At 42.3% G+C, this 14,339-nt stretch overlaps 2 protein-coding genes across 3 annotated transcripts in view; one reads left to right on the top strand and one right to left on the bottom strand.

Annotated features, from left to right (window-relative positions):
- IQGAP2 (IQ motif containing GTPase activating protein 2) overlaps nucleotides 1–14,339 on the top strand; it is a 296,931-nt gene that overhangs the window by 202,871 nt on the left and 79,721 nt on the right. For both annotated transcript variants that reach the window (XM_043920016.1, XM_043920017.1), the window contains one exon: nucleotides 2,281–2,444. In XM_043920016.1, coding sequence (XP_043775951.1) covers nucleotides 2,281–2,444 — 164 coding nt within the window. The remainder of the gene's footprint in view (nucleotides 1–2,280; nucleotides 2,445–14,339) is intronic.
- Nucleotides 6,214–13,813, bottom strand: F2RL2 (coagulation factor II thrombin receptor like 2). The gene is made up of 2 exons (XM_043920018.1): nucleotides 13,558–13,813; nucleotides 6,214–8,821 (listed from the first exon to the last, which is right to left on the bottom strand). Exons 1-2 carry the CDS (start codon nucleotides 13,619–13,621, stop codon nucleotides 7,749–7,751), a joined length of 1,137 nt encoding a protein of 378 aa, XP_043775953.1. The 5' UTR covers nucleotides 13,622–13,813; the 3' UTR covers nucleotides 6,214–7,748.

Genomic DNA, 14,339 nt, shown 5'->3' with positions numbered 1-14,339 from the left:
GCCTTTTGTGTCTGGCTTCTTTCTTTTAGCATAAGGTTTTCAAGGTCCATCTGTGTTGTATCATGTATCATTATACTTCATATTACTTTCTAGGTCAAGTAACATTCTATTCTATGGGTATGCATTTTGTTAATCCAGTTATCAGTTGATGGGTATTTGGGTTGTTTCTACTTTTTAGCTCTTGTAAACACTGCTTCTATAAACACTCATGTGTAAGCTTTTGTATGGCCATGAGGTTTCAGTTCCCTTGATACCTAGCAGTGGAACTACTGGATCATATGGAAGCTGTATGTTCAATATGTTAAAGAACTGCCTGTTTACCGAGGTGACTGCCATTTTCCATTCCCACCGCCAGTTTCACCCCATCCTCAGAACACTTGTTGTTGTTTGTCTTTTTCAATATAGCCATCCTGGTGGTTATAAAGTGGTATTTTGTTGTGATTTGCATTTGCATTTTCCTAATAACTAGTGATATTGACCACCTTTTCATGTGCTTATTTACCATTTGTATATTTCCTTTAAAGAAATATCTGATCAAGTCCTTTATGTCTTTTAAATTGGGTTTTCTTTTTTATTGTTGAGTTATAAAAATTCTTTATTTATTTGATATTCTTGTGTGTCAAGTACCTAAGGTTTCTTATCAGATACAGAACTTGTAGGTATTTACTCCTATTCTGTAGATTATTCACTTTCTTTGATGGTGTCCTTGAAAGCATAACAGGTTTAGCTATTTTTTATTGAATTATAGTTGACATACAAATTATATAAGTTACAGATGTTTATTGTTGATGCACACATTACATGTTACAGATGTTTAATATATTGATTCACAATTTTTAGAGGTTACATTCCTTTTATAGTTACTTTAGAAGACTGGCTACATGGCCTGTGTTGTACAGTATATCCTTATGGCTTATTTTATACATAATAGCGTGTACCTCTTAAAGGTTTAATTTTTACAACATCCCTTTGTTCCTTTTTTGTTTATGTTTTCGGTGTTTATAGGTCAAAAGTATTGCCTAACACGAGGCCACAAAGATTTACTCTTACTTTTCTTCTAAGAGATTAAAAATTTATAGTTTAAGTTTTTATGTTTAGGTCTGTATTCCGTATTGAGTTAATTTTTGTGTGTGATGCAATGAAGGGAGTCCAACTTCATTCTTATGCAGAGGACATTCCGTTGTCTGTGTCCATTTGTTATGAAGACTTACTTACCTGTTGCATTGTCTTGGTCAGATATCACTTGACTATAGATGTAAAGATTTATTTCTGAACTCTAAAGTCTATTCCATTAACCTATGGATTTATGTTTATATCAGTACCATGCAGTATTAACTGTACCTTTGTAGTAAATTTGAAATTAGAAAGTCCTCCTAATCTGGTTTTTTTCCCCCAGCATTACATTGGTTATTTCTTGACCCCTTGCATGTTCATATGACTTTTAGAATCAGCTGGTGAATTTCTGTTTAAAAAAAGGCAGCTGGAATTTTGATAGGGGTTGCATTGAATCTGTAGATCAATTTGAAGAGCACTGCCATCTTAGTGTAGTATTAAGTCTTTTGATCCGTGAACGTGGGATAATTTTTCCCTTTGTTTAGGTCATCTTTTTTTCAATGGTCTTTCATAATTTTCAGTAAATATGTCTCATCCTAGTTTTGTTAAATTTATTCCTAAGTGTTTATTATTCTCTTTGTCATGTGTTTGTAATTGGAATCTATTGTGGAATTTTTCCTTAATTTCGTTTTCAGATTGCACATTGCAACTGTAGAAAGATATAACTGACTTCGGTACCTTGACCTACTGTGTAAGCCTTGTGTGCTGTGTTTGGTTGCTCAGTCATGTCCAACTCTGTGTGAGTCACCACTGGCCTTGGGATTCTCCAGGCCAGAAGACTGTAGTGTGTTGCACGCCCTGCTTCAGGGGTTCTTCTCAACCCAGGGATCGAACCCAGGTCTCCCACATTGCAGGCGGATTCTTTACCATCTGAGCCACCAGGGAGGCCCAAGAATACTGGAGTGGGTAGCCTGTCCCTTCTCCAGGGGATCTTCCCGACCTAGGAATCAAACTGGGGTCTCCTGCATTGCAGGCAGATTCTCTACCTGCTGAGCTCCCAGGGAAGCCTATGTAAGCCTTAGCTGTAGTTGTTTATTAGCTCTTGCAGTTTGTGTGTATGTGTGTTCTCCCCAGCCCCCCTTTCTACCTCGATCTTTGCTATAGGTGATTCAAGAAAACTTATGATGTACTGTGACTTAAAAGGAATTCTTTTTCTTCATTTTCTAGGAGTTGTAGCTGTGGGATACATCAATGAAGCCATTGATGAAGGGGATCCTTTGAAAACTTTAGATAGCCTGCTATTACCTACTGCTAAGATTAAAAATGTGGATCCTGACTTTGCCCAGCACTACCAGGATGTTTTATACCAGGCTAAGACACAGAAATACATGGTAAGTCTTAGTAGGTGTGTTTTTTTTTATTTATTTATTGTTAGTTGTCTATTTTTTATATAATAGTGTGCATATTTTAATCCCAAAGGACCTACTTTATAGCATGGGGAACTGTGTTCAATGTCTCGTAATAACCTATAATGGAAAAGAATTCAAAAAAGACTCTCTCTCTCTCTATATATATATATACACACACACATATATATATATATATATATATATATATATATATGTAATTTCAACTCTGTTTAGATAATAGGTATGTTTCTTTTAAATTTACAGACCAGTTTGGGGAGAGAGGGGAAGGGGGGAATCAAAGGAACACACGATACTGTTCGAATGGTCTGTCCTTGTCCTCAAGAGGCTTAGAAACTTCCTGAGACAGAGGGCATTCCCACATAAAATCAGTAGCAGTGGAGGTGAGTATGGTGGCCAAGTCACAAAACGAGGAATGCTCAGAGTGACTCAGAGATGGTTGGAGTTGTGTGGACTGGAATCCTAAGATAGGCTGGTATGGAGGTAGATCAGGAGCAGTTCCCGAAGGGTAAGGATGAGTTGGTTCGATGGGTGGGAGCTGGATGATGCAAGCAGGCAATGGCAGGGCTGTGTGGGCACCAGCTTGGGTTTTTCTAGGCACAGGAGGAAACTGACCTGGCCAGGTCCCACTGCAGGGCGGAGGGTTTCACCTGGCCGCAGAGCTCGTACTGTGGTTGTGGGATGTCCCGTAGATGCTGGCCACCCTGGGAAGAACTGAGTGGACAGGAAGAGCTGTTTCCTGGTGCTCCCTGGGACTTAGCCACTTGTGGCTGCTGTGTCCCCAGGTGCAAATCCAACCCCAAAGGAGTGGCCATCTTGTTTACAACCCAAACTGCCTCATCTGGAACAGGAAGAACATTTTTGACTGTGACAAACATTTATTGAGCACCTGCTGTTTGCCAGCTATGATAGTGGGTACTTTATGTATATTACCTAATACAGTCCTCAGAATAAGTCATAACAGCCCTGTGAATTAAGTGTCATTATCACCACCCCTAACAGTGGCTGTGAGGATCAGATGAAGGTGAGTTACGTGAGGCATCCATAAAGCACGGAGGGGAAGGCTGTGCCATCCCAGGGAAGTCTCGGAGGACAGAAGGCTCTACCTTGGGGAATATTTTTCTTCAGCTCTAGTGAGGCAGTTTAGTAGCATGGAGTGATTAGGATTTGCATTGTTTTATTTTTTTCACTTTTATTGAATTTCTGTTTTTTATAGTATGTGTATGTATAAGTGTATAGCATTTGACATGAAGCATGTCATCCCAAAAAAGAGCTTACCTGTGCCAAAAAAAAAGTAGGGAGAGTGAGACTCAAGCCAGGCCTTGTGTCCCCACATCCCAGAGGGGAGAGCAGACCCCGTCAGTGAGGAGGATCAGGCTGCCCCCTGCTGTCCTTACCGATGTAGCTGTGGCCGTAGCACGTGACACATCATTGGAAGCTAGAGTTATTAGTTTTGGAGACCGACAGGAACCATTTCGATCTTGGCTTTGCCACCGATTAGCTAGGGATTTTACTCAAGTCACTAAAATTCTTTATGCTTTGGTTTTCACATATGTAAAATTAAAATTATAGTACCTACCTTATAGGATTATGGTGAGGCTTAAATGATTACATAATGTAGTAAATGAATAATATACATTAACACATAATTCCCTATGAACACATAATTCCATTGATTATAATGTATGTATGTATAAGTGTATAGCATTTGACATGGAGCGTGTCACCCCAAAGAAGGGTTTATGAAATGTAGCTGGTATTGCTGTGGGCACCTCTAGCTGCCATGCAGATCAGCGGGTAGTGAGTTGATGTCTTCATCACAAGGCCTTTACTAGACGCAAGGCCTGCTCCAGTCACAAATCAGGATCTTCTGCATACAAAACAGAGGTAGACCTGGGTTTCTCTACTGACAACCACACGGGGGTTGTCCTTGAGGTGAGACTGACTCCATAAACCATTATAGGCAAGCAGTGGATGTCCGCACCTAAGCACCCCAGTCTCAGGACTTCAGGTCAAGGTGCAATTCCACAGCACCTCTTCAAAACACTCAGAAGCCTCCCTGGTGTCTGTGCGCCGCCTCCCTGTGGGGTCTCCTCCTAAGTGTGAAGTGAACGTCGCTCAGTCAAGTCTGACTCTTTGCAACCCCATGGACTATACAGGCCATGGAATTCTCCAGGCCAGAATACTGGAGTGGATAGCCTTTCCCTTCTCCAGGGGATCTTCCCAACCCAGGGATCGAACCCAGGTCTTCTGCATCATAGACGGATTCTTTACCAGCTGAGCCTCAAGGGAAGCCCAAGAATACTAGAGTGGGTAGCCTATCCCTTCTCCAGGGGACCTTCCCAACCCAGGAATCGAACCGGGGACTCCTGCATTGCAGGCAGATTCTCTACCAGCTGAGCTACCAGGGAAGCCCTCCTAAGTATGAAACCAGTGCTCTAATAGTGTAATTAGAGCTCTGAATAAGAGCCTAGGAATCTTGAGCTAGAGCCCAGGCATTAAACCACCATTGACCTATAAAATTAGAGGCTTGAACTACAATATATTGCCATTAACTGAGAGATTAAAGGGCTTTGCTGGTAGCTCAGACAGTCAAGAATCTGTCTGCAATGCAGGAGACCCATGTTCAATCCCTGGGTCAGGAAGATCCCCTGGAGGAGGAAATGACAACCTACTCTAGTATTCGTGTCGGGAGAATCCGAACAATAGAGCCTCACGGGCTACAGTCCACAGGGTCACAAAGAGTCAGACTGCAGTGATTGAGCACAAGAGATTATGAAACACTACAGCCCCAAGTGATGAATCTGATTTGGTCAAGTTGCCATCTTTAAACGCATTTCTCTTTCTCTGCTGCTTCATTTTGACACGTTGTTTTCTCAGCGCATTCTCTTTCCCCGGAAAAAAAAAACAAAAACCTGCTTCTGTTATTTAGTGGGAGTCTCTCTTTGTCTTTGAAACTCTGCTGTTTTGATACCTGTAAATTTTCAGTTGTGTTTCTGGGGCTGTTTCTGTGCCTTACTTTCTGAAAGTCTGGACTTGGAAAATAATAGAGGAAAATTACATTACTGGTGTTGTCAGTATGAAGTACAGCTTGTGCCAAAGTATATAGCCATTAAGAGTCAAAATGGATGATGTCTTAGTAGAATGCTCAGTTTTATCAAAGATTGAGGACAGTGATGTAAATTAATGAGAGTTCTTGGTCCTCGATAACAGTATTTCAGGTATAACCTTGCATACACACCAGATTCCTTCCATTTCTTGAGGGAAAGGCTGGGAAGTGGGCCTGGCATATGTTTGCAGAGAGCACACTTTTAGGTCTAGTCACTGGAGGCATTGAATTGTCAGTTGTTTTTAAGTTGAAGCCGTTTCTTGCAAATTTTGGGAGGCATATGAATTATACACCCCAAAAATTCTCTTTTCCTGTATATATGTTTACTGCATAAAAGTTAAGTATGCTTTTAACTAGTGAATAGTGTTGAATTTTTTTTCTGTAGGTAAACCTGTATTACAGTTCACTATTTTGCAGTTTGCAGAAAGCAATTTGCAGAAAGCAATTCCTTCCATTGGGGTTTTTGTCATCTTGAAAATTGTATTAGTTTATTTTTGCTTGCTTTAATGTTCACCTTAGTTTTACTCATGTAACCACACAGATACTGTAAATGTTCTTTGTGTGCATTTTTGTATTTTTTGTAGTCTAAGTCCAATGAAATAGGAAACTCTGCACACTCACAAATTGGCATTTAAAATATCTTTTATTGTTTTGATGGGCACTACAAAGTGTATGGTCAACGCACATTCTTACAGATTTGAAAATTCATCTCACAATCCTTTATGCCCTTAACCACTAATAATCACCTTCTGTCTGATCTCCAAACTGAGGGAACGATTATCACAAAATATCATTTTCCCATAAAACCTATGTTTAAGGACAAAAAGAATGGAGCCATTATTTTAAACTTATAAATGACCTCTTGAATATATATTCTTGGCTTTCTTTTTCTTTTTTGAAGTGGCCAACCAGAAATAATATGCCCTTGTCGTATGGAATACCTTGCCTTCTCAGTATGAATTTAATTGGCTTTCATGCTGTTTAGGTGCCTTGAGATTTTATTGTTTCATTCATTCAGCCACCGGATGTGCAAAGCACGGAGCCTTGCCCCACAGACCCTGGGGCGACCTGGGGCCTCGCATTGTTGCTAGAAACTTAAAGAAGGGAGACGACAAGCCTCTTCTGTGCTGCACATGGTGCTAAGTAAGTGCTTATGGAACTAGCGTTTGTATGCAAGTGAGGTCTCTAAAGTTCCATAATAAAAATACAAAAAGAAGGTTTTTGATGGTTCCGATGAGGAAAATGAACTTCTGGTTAGAGAGTCAGGGAAGAGTGGCTCTTTGAGGACTTCGAGAGATGGAAAGAATTAAGGCAAACCTATTAGAAATAGCTTTCCAGTGAGGGGCAGGGGCAGAATGAGGAGACGTGTAGATTACAGCAGAGGGAGAAGCTCAGCCTTGCTTACATCCCATGCGTTTTTTGGTAGATAAAATTAGTGTCAGTCCTGAATGCTAATCTGAATCTTTATAATTTACTCCAAAGCAGTGAATGGTCAATGGAGGCTTCTGAACTGGGAGATTTGAGTGATATATTCAAACTGGCATTTGGGGAAGATTAATCATGGCGACCCACTCCAGTATTCTTGCCTGGGAAATTCCGTGGACAGAGGAGTGTGGGAGGCTACAGGTCATGAGGTCACGAAAGAGTCAGACATGACTTAGTGACTAAAGAACAGCAAATCTAACAGTGGCCTGAGAAGTGGAGGACAGGCTGAGAGAGGAGGATGGTTAGAAGGCAGAGGTGGGCCTGGATGACAGATGTACTGAGAGATTCTGTACACACAGAGTCTGCTGGGGAGGCAGAAGGATTAAAAATGACGCCAGATACTAAAAACAGAGGTCTTAACCACCCCCGCTGCACCCTTACCCTCTGTTCCATCCTCAACCTTCAAGTCATCTAGAATAGAAATCTCTTAGAAGTAGGGAAGGCAGATCTTTCAAGAGCTTGAAGTACCAGTCAGGCGGATGTGTCAGTTGCCGTAGAGTAGAGATATCTTTTCTCCTGCATTGACACTTTTTTTTAAAAAAAAGTTAAGGCATATGTAATGCTTTATTTTGAAGCATTGTGTTTTAAGAGCTCAAAAATGGAGCTGGAGAATAGAGCGCTATGCATATGTTACCTCAAGAATGTATCTTTTTACAAATAGCGTTCCTTGCTCTCTAAGATGATTTCACCATTGTAAGGTAAGCGGTGGAGTGATCTGTGATTTTCGACATGAGAAAATAAAGGAATGGGTCTAGGCAACTATTCAAGCTGCCGAGGCACAAAGCTATGAGATAGACAAAGTATAAGGCATCGGCGTCGCTGTAGTAGTAGTTCGCATGGTGAATTATAAGGATGATATTGCTTGGAGCAAAGCTAACGGTAAAAATCACAAGAGTGAAGAGACTCGCCTTAATGTACCACAGCCACCTACGATCTTTTGCATTAAGCGTCCAAATGATGGCTGTGTAGCAGTAGATAATGACCAGAAATGGAATTAAGAATCCAAAGAATGCCAGGCAGATGAAGTAGTAGAGCTGGAAGGACGACGAGGACTCACATGTATTGTGGACATCAAGGCAGGTGGTGATGTCTTGCTGGACAAGATAGTACTCCTGCTTCAGAATGAAAAATGGCAGCATGTATAAGAAAACCGTTGTCCACACCAGTCCGCATGTTAGCAAGGCATAGGTGCGCTTGGGCAGTCCCCGGTAGGTGAAGGGATGGACAATGGCTAGGTAGCGGTTGATGCTGATGCAGGCGAGGAGCAGAATGGAGCAGTACATGTTGCCATAGAAGATGACCGTGGTGGCCCGGCACACGACCTCGCCAAATACCCAGTTGTTTCCATTGAGATGGTAAACTATTCTAAAGGGGAGTGTAACACAGAAGAGCAAGTCTGCAATGGCCAGGTTGGTGTAGAAGACGGTCATACGGATGGTTCTGGTCCTAAAGAAGAGCAGCCACAGGGTCACCGCATTGGCCGGCATGCCTACTGCAAACACCAGGATGTAGATGGCAGGTATCAACTTGGTACTTAAAGGGCTGCTCAGGTACCCCATGGTAGCATTATTCACATGGAGATTTGAATCAAGTTCTTCAGGGCACTTGATTTTTACAGTTTTGGTGGTACCTGTCCAGCCTTCTATGGCAGAAAGGGGGAACTTTTCAAAAGCATTTTGGGGAGCTCCACGGAAACTCTTAACAGGTAAGATTGACTTTGCCACAATGTCTGCATCATATTCCATGCCTGTAATTGAAAAGAACTATTAACATATGATTGATCACTGAGGGATATCTATTGTTCAGGAGACAATAAAACTAGATTTCTTATGCCACATAATTTCTGTAATGGTAGAATTTAGGATCCTTTTTATTTTAAACAGTCATTATAAATCAGGTAATCAACAGGAAAGCATTTAATGTATATCATATGCCCCAGCAGCATGTTAACCCATGCAGGAACCCAAACTAGATGACAACTCTTTGTATGTAAGGAATTATAATACTATAAGAGGAAACAAAAACAGCACTTTAAACCATTATAGGCTAATGTCATATTGATTATAAACTGTATAGGCATTCAGACAGTATTTAATAGATTTAGGTGTTGGAGCAAAATGTCAAGGAAAAGATGAACATGAACAAAGATGAAGCAAGATACATAAAGAGGTGCAATTTAATAGAAGAATAAGAATCTGGTAGGTGATGAATGGCCATGGGCATTGTGTAGGCTGATGTGGGATCTAGGAATATCAGATAAGTTGATCTAGCAAATGTTTATTGCATGTTTATATGCCAATGAAGCACAGTTTTACATCAATACCATTCCTGTCTTCAATTCTCACACTATTGGAGAAAATGGACAAAAACACATTCTTATGCAAATAAGGGACATCTGACAGGTGAAGCTGAAAGAGTAGGTTACAGCCAAATCTCTGAAGGGCCCCTAAACTGTCTTAAGAAATCACATGCCCATTCACAGATGCCGAGGTTGTATGCAGACAAAATTGTGGACAGAGGGATGGCCACTGAGGTAGACAGCATAATGGCTCCCCGAAGATTCCATGCGCTAATGCCTGGAACCTGCAAGTATGTTACTTTCTGTGGCAAAAGGGACTTTTGTGGATGTGCTTCAGGATTTTGAGATGGAATGAGTACCCTGGATTGGCCAGTGGGCCAGATGGTAATCATAAGACTCCTTATAAAAGGGAGAAGCAAGAGGGCCAAAGTTGGAGATCCTGGAAAAGGCTCTGCTGCCAGCTTTGAAGGTTGGAGAAAGAGCCATGAGCCAAGGAATGCGTGTGCTTCGAGAGAGCGACTATAGCAAGAGGACAGGTCCTCTGTTGGAGCCTCCCTGCTGACACCTTGATTTCAGTACTTGTGACCTTCAGAAATACAATAAATCCCGTGTTTTAATTTAGTGGAAATTTGTTACAGTAGTAGTAGAAAACTAATATAACCATGATTTGACTTGTGTTCAAGGTCACTTTGATGACCGTGTAGAGAAAAGGCTAAGCGGATATGAAAGGAGAGGCAAAGGGATCTGATTTTGAGGCTTTGTTGTTGTTCAGTCGCTAATCGTATCTGACTCTCTGCGACACCACGGACTGCAACACACCAGGCCCTTCTGTCCTTCACTGTCTCCCCGAGTTTGCTCTGATTCATGTCCGCTGAGTGAGTGATGCTGTCTAACCATCTCTCAATCCTCTGCCGCCCTCTTCTCCTGCCTTCAGTCCTGCCCAGCATCAGGGTCTTTTCCAGTGAGTCAGCTCTTTGTGTCGGGTGAGCAGAGGATTGGCGCTTCAGCTTCAGCAGCAATTCCTCCAGTGAATGTCCAGGGTTGGTTTCTTTTAAGATTGAATGGTTTGATCTCCTTGCAGTCCAAGGGACTCTCAAGAGTCTTCTGCATACATGCATACCCAGTTGCTTCAGTCACGTCGGACTCTCTGTGTCCCTATAGACGGTAGCCCACCAGGCTTCTCTGTCCCTGGGATTCTCCAGGCAAGAATACTTGAGTAGGTTGGCATGCCCTCCTCCAGGGATCTTCCCAACCCAGGGCTCGAACCCACGTCTCTTATGTCTCCTGCATTGGCAGATGGGCTCTTTACCACTAGTGCCACCTGGGAAGCCCTGAGAGTCTCCTCCAGCACCAGAGTTCAAAAGCATCAGTTTCTCAGCACTAAGCCTTCTTCGTGGTCCAACTCTCACATCTGTTCATGACTACTAGAAAAACCATAGCCTTGACTATAGGGACCTTTGCTGGCAAAGTGATGTCTTTGCTTTTTAATATGCTGTCTAGATTTGGAGGCTACTGTAATCGTTTCAGCTCAAGTTGGTGGGTTACAGGGCTGGAGTAACAGCAGTGGGGAGGTGAAGATGACACATGAGACTCGGTAATGAAGGCTCAAAGGGACTTAGCATCTGGAGATGGTGCAAGGGGAGCAGGAAGCAAAACTGACTGGGAGGTTTGTATTCTGGACAACATTGGAGGAGAGGCAAATGGAGCATGGTGCAAGGCAGGGGGGCTGAGGGTGCAACCCAGGGCGAAGCTAAGATCTCAGTTTTGAATATTCCTGAGTTTGAATTGCTGGTGCAATATTAGAATGAGAATGTGCCATGACAGGTTAGACTTAAATGTGGAATCCAAAATTTCAGGAGCCCACATGCAAAGTATGGGCCTTTTAGTCTGGGTAGCGACAGTACTTTGATTTTGTGCTTGAATGTACTATAGGGAGAGACATGAGAAGAAATAATCCAAAGGCAGCCTTGAGGGAGAATGCCAGATTTCAAGAGGGGAGGAGACAAAGGAAGAAAAATCAGAAGAGGAAATTGATGATTCAAGAAGTTGGAAATGAAGAAAAGAAAGAGTATTAAAACAAATTATGTACTACAAATATTTGTCACTTAGATGGCACCTTAATACTAATAATCTTAATTCTTGAGAGAGCAGTTTTAAAAACAAAGTAAACCTTAACACTCAAACCTGCTTTTCATTATGTAATTTTCCATAAATTAATCCTTGACGTGTAGAGAAAGTAGATTTTCTCACATTTCTAATGTTACCTTAAGACGGGCTTTTATGCTGAATATAAACCTAATACTTAGAGCGATTTAAAATGCCTTACTCTGACAGTTACCTCTTTTCACATGAGCTCTGAATTCCTACATGTTGAATCCTGGAGGTTAGTTAGTGTTTAGCACCCTGTCTCTCCTTCAAAGCCGATTTCTCTTCCGGCTTTAATCCCTACCAGTTCACCCTCGAGTGAAATTGAAGTCTCCCTCATAACCTTGAGATCACAGAAACTGAATTCGGGGCGTAAGCAGAGGGTGTCCTTGTAAGGGAAGGAAGATCAAAGGGAAGGAAAATTGGGGAAGTGGCTTTCTTCGGTGCCTTTGTGTAGAGGTGAACTTAGGAGGCACGCTGAGTGCCACTCAAATCCTTCTGCTCACTTGGGCCTTTTGGAAAATTCTCGCATCTGACATCACCCGAAGAGAAGGGCCTTTTCAGGCAGGCACAGAGCTGGGAAATGCAGGCTGAAAACATGGTGTACGAGTTACATCCCTTCAAGATCTGGTAAGAGAGCCGTTGGAACCCCATGTTTGTCTGTTTTCGAGAATTCCAGTGATTGAGCAAGACAGCATGCCTGAAAACCTGCTGAACAGTGACTCTGTCAACAAGCCTCGATTCCATGTGCATGAGAATTCTGGCTCTGATCCAGCTCGAAGAAGTCTTTTACTCCTTCCAGCCTGGTTTTCCTTAAGAACGAATGCTTGTTAAATTATGTGTGCGTATTTTTTTTTCATGTATTTGAGTGTTTTATACAGGTTCATCTGACGTGATGTCCCTGAAATGTGTTTCAACCTGAGCAAAGGTTTTGGAGAGGGACTGAGCCACAAGGAGGAGACTTCAGCCACTAAACTGGGGGCGGGGGAGTGGGGGGGTCTTCCTCCCCATTTCTCCCCAACCCATACTGATGAAAGCAAATTCACTCCCTTTCACTTTGCCTCCTTTTATTTTTTTTTATAAAACTTTTAAACTGAAATATAGTTAGTATACAGTGTTGTGTTAGTCTCAGGTGTATAGCAAAGTGAATTCCCCCCTTTTCACGTCCAGCAAACCCCACCAGCACCTTGAAGGAACCACCCTTGCAAACTTCTTTGCTCTTCTGTTTGATTTTGGTTCATCCACTCCCAGAAGGAGCACTCACTCACCTCTAACTCGCACACGAGCAACTGCTCTCCACTGATTCTCTCAACCCTGTCCTCAGACCACCTCAGTGATTCCAGTTATCAGTGTAGGCAGCATTCCTTTATAGAGCCGTGGAGTTTTTTGGTATAACTTTTATCTTCCCTATTCACTGCCATTTACTCCCATCAGCTCTCTGGCTCCTAAAATGTTCGCCAGAGAATTGAACCCCGACAGTAAGGAGGTTGTGGATACCCCTGTCCCAGGTCGATTTAGAGCAAGCAGGAAGTTACAGGCTAACATTGTACTGAGTGAAACAGAAAACACATACTTCTTTTGGGAAATGCTAATTCATTAGCATCCGTGATTATTGAAAGCAGACCAACCACTCTGTCTTTCAGGGAATATTCTTGTTTTTCTCATTTGTGACTTACCAGGAACTATTAACGTGGGATTTTTTTAATCGCTTTTTAAAAATGTTATTCTTTGCGATATCAGGGGAAATGCTTAGAAAAACAAAAAACTTTTAAAGAAAATTGATTCTTGATTTAATCGTAGAGCTCTCCTGTCTTGACCGTGGAACAAATTTTTAAATACGAGCTGAGAACAGTCTTGGACAAGATAGGAATAGTGAACAAACTACATCTCTTCACGTCCTTGAGTCCCCCTTTTAATAACTAAGATTCCACTCTGCCTTTGGGGGTGCAGTTTGTGTGAAATGTAGAAGAGATTAGATTCGGTTGACTCTTGGGACACAAAGTAGCAATCCCACCCAACAGCATAAGCAAAGAGCTTACCGCTTTGACAGGAAGCAGGGGACAGAAGCAGTGCTCCCAGGGCTGCAAAGAGGACGGCTCTCATCCTGATGCCAGCCCGCTCTCAGTTGTGTGAGATCAGGGGTGGGCCTTCACCTGGGCTCCATGTGCCGGCACCCTGGTTCTCTCTGTGGAACGGGGTTCCTCTGTGCTGTGGAAGGAAGCTCGCCCGGGTCCTCTGCAGGGAAAGGGTGTGACAGCACTCTGCATGACTCAGGCTGAGCCTGCGAGCGTGTTCCTCATCCCTGGAGGAAGTCGTGTAACTCCTCCCACCGCTCACAGGCCGTTCTGGGCACGGGCTGTAGTTCCCACCCCGTGTATTTCTGTGCATGGAGTGAACGCAGATAAGAGCAGTCCCTAACGGAGGGAAGCTGGAAGCAGATGCTTAGCAGCAGTTAAATTTAAATCTGTTCCTTATCTCATTTTTACCCACTTTAAAAATTAAGTTCCAGGGTGCCATTTCTACCTAGTAAGCTGAGCTGTCAGAAATTATCCTTTTCCTTTTCCTTTCAGCTATTTCAAATCTTTTTAGATTCATTATGTGATTGTAAACTAAATGAATCACGGAAAGCAAGCTTTTCTTTTTTTGAAGACGTTAAAGTGGTTTTCAGCGCTTGATTACTTTGAAAATTTTGCTTCAGTGTCACATGGGTCTGAATTTGTCACCAGTGCTTGGCCAAAGCTTGGTTTCACTGTGTTTTGTTTTGCCATAGGTCATCATATTCTGAGCCATTCAGTAATTCTATAAGGTCAGATCACTAGGG

The sequence above is a fragment of the Cervus elaphus genome, chromosome 12 (assembly GCF_910594005.1).
Source record: "Cervus elaphus chromosome 12, mCerEla1.1, whole genome shotgun sequence".
Lineage (NCBI taxonomy): Eukaryota > Metazoa > Chordata > Mammalia > Artiodactyla > Cervidae > Cervus > Cervus elaphus.
This window is presented reverse-complemented; position numbering and strand designations above follow the sequence as displayed.

What these genes read in the sequence shown, in the direction of transcription:
- F2RL2 (XM_043920018.1), bottom strand. Translation starts at nt 13,621, where the DNA reads ATGAGAGCCGTCCTCTTTGCAGCCCTGGGAGCACTGCTTCTGTCCCCT. An exon ending in CCCTGCTTCCTGTCAAAGCG is followed by an intron (nt 8,822 to 13,557) that starts GTAAGCTCTTTG and finishes TTTCAATTACAG; the next exon opens with GCATGGAATATGATGCAGAC.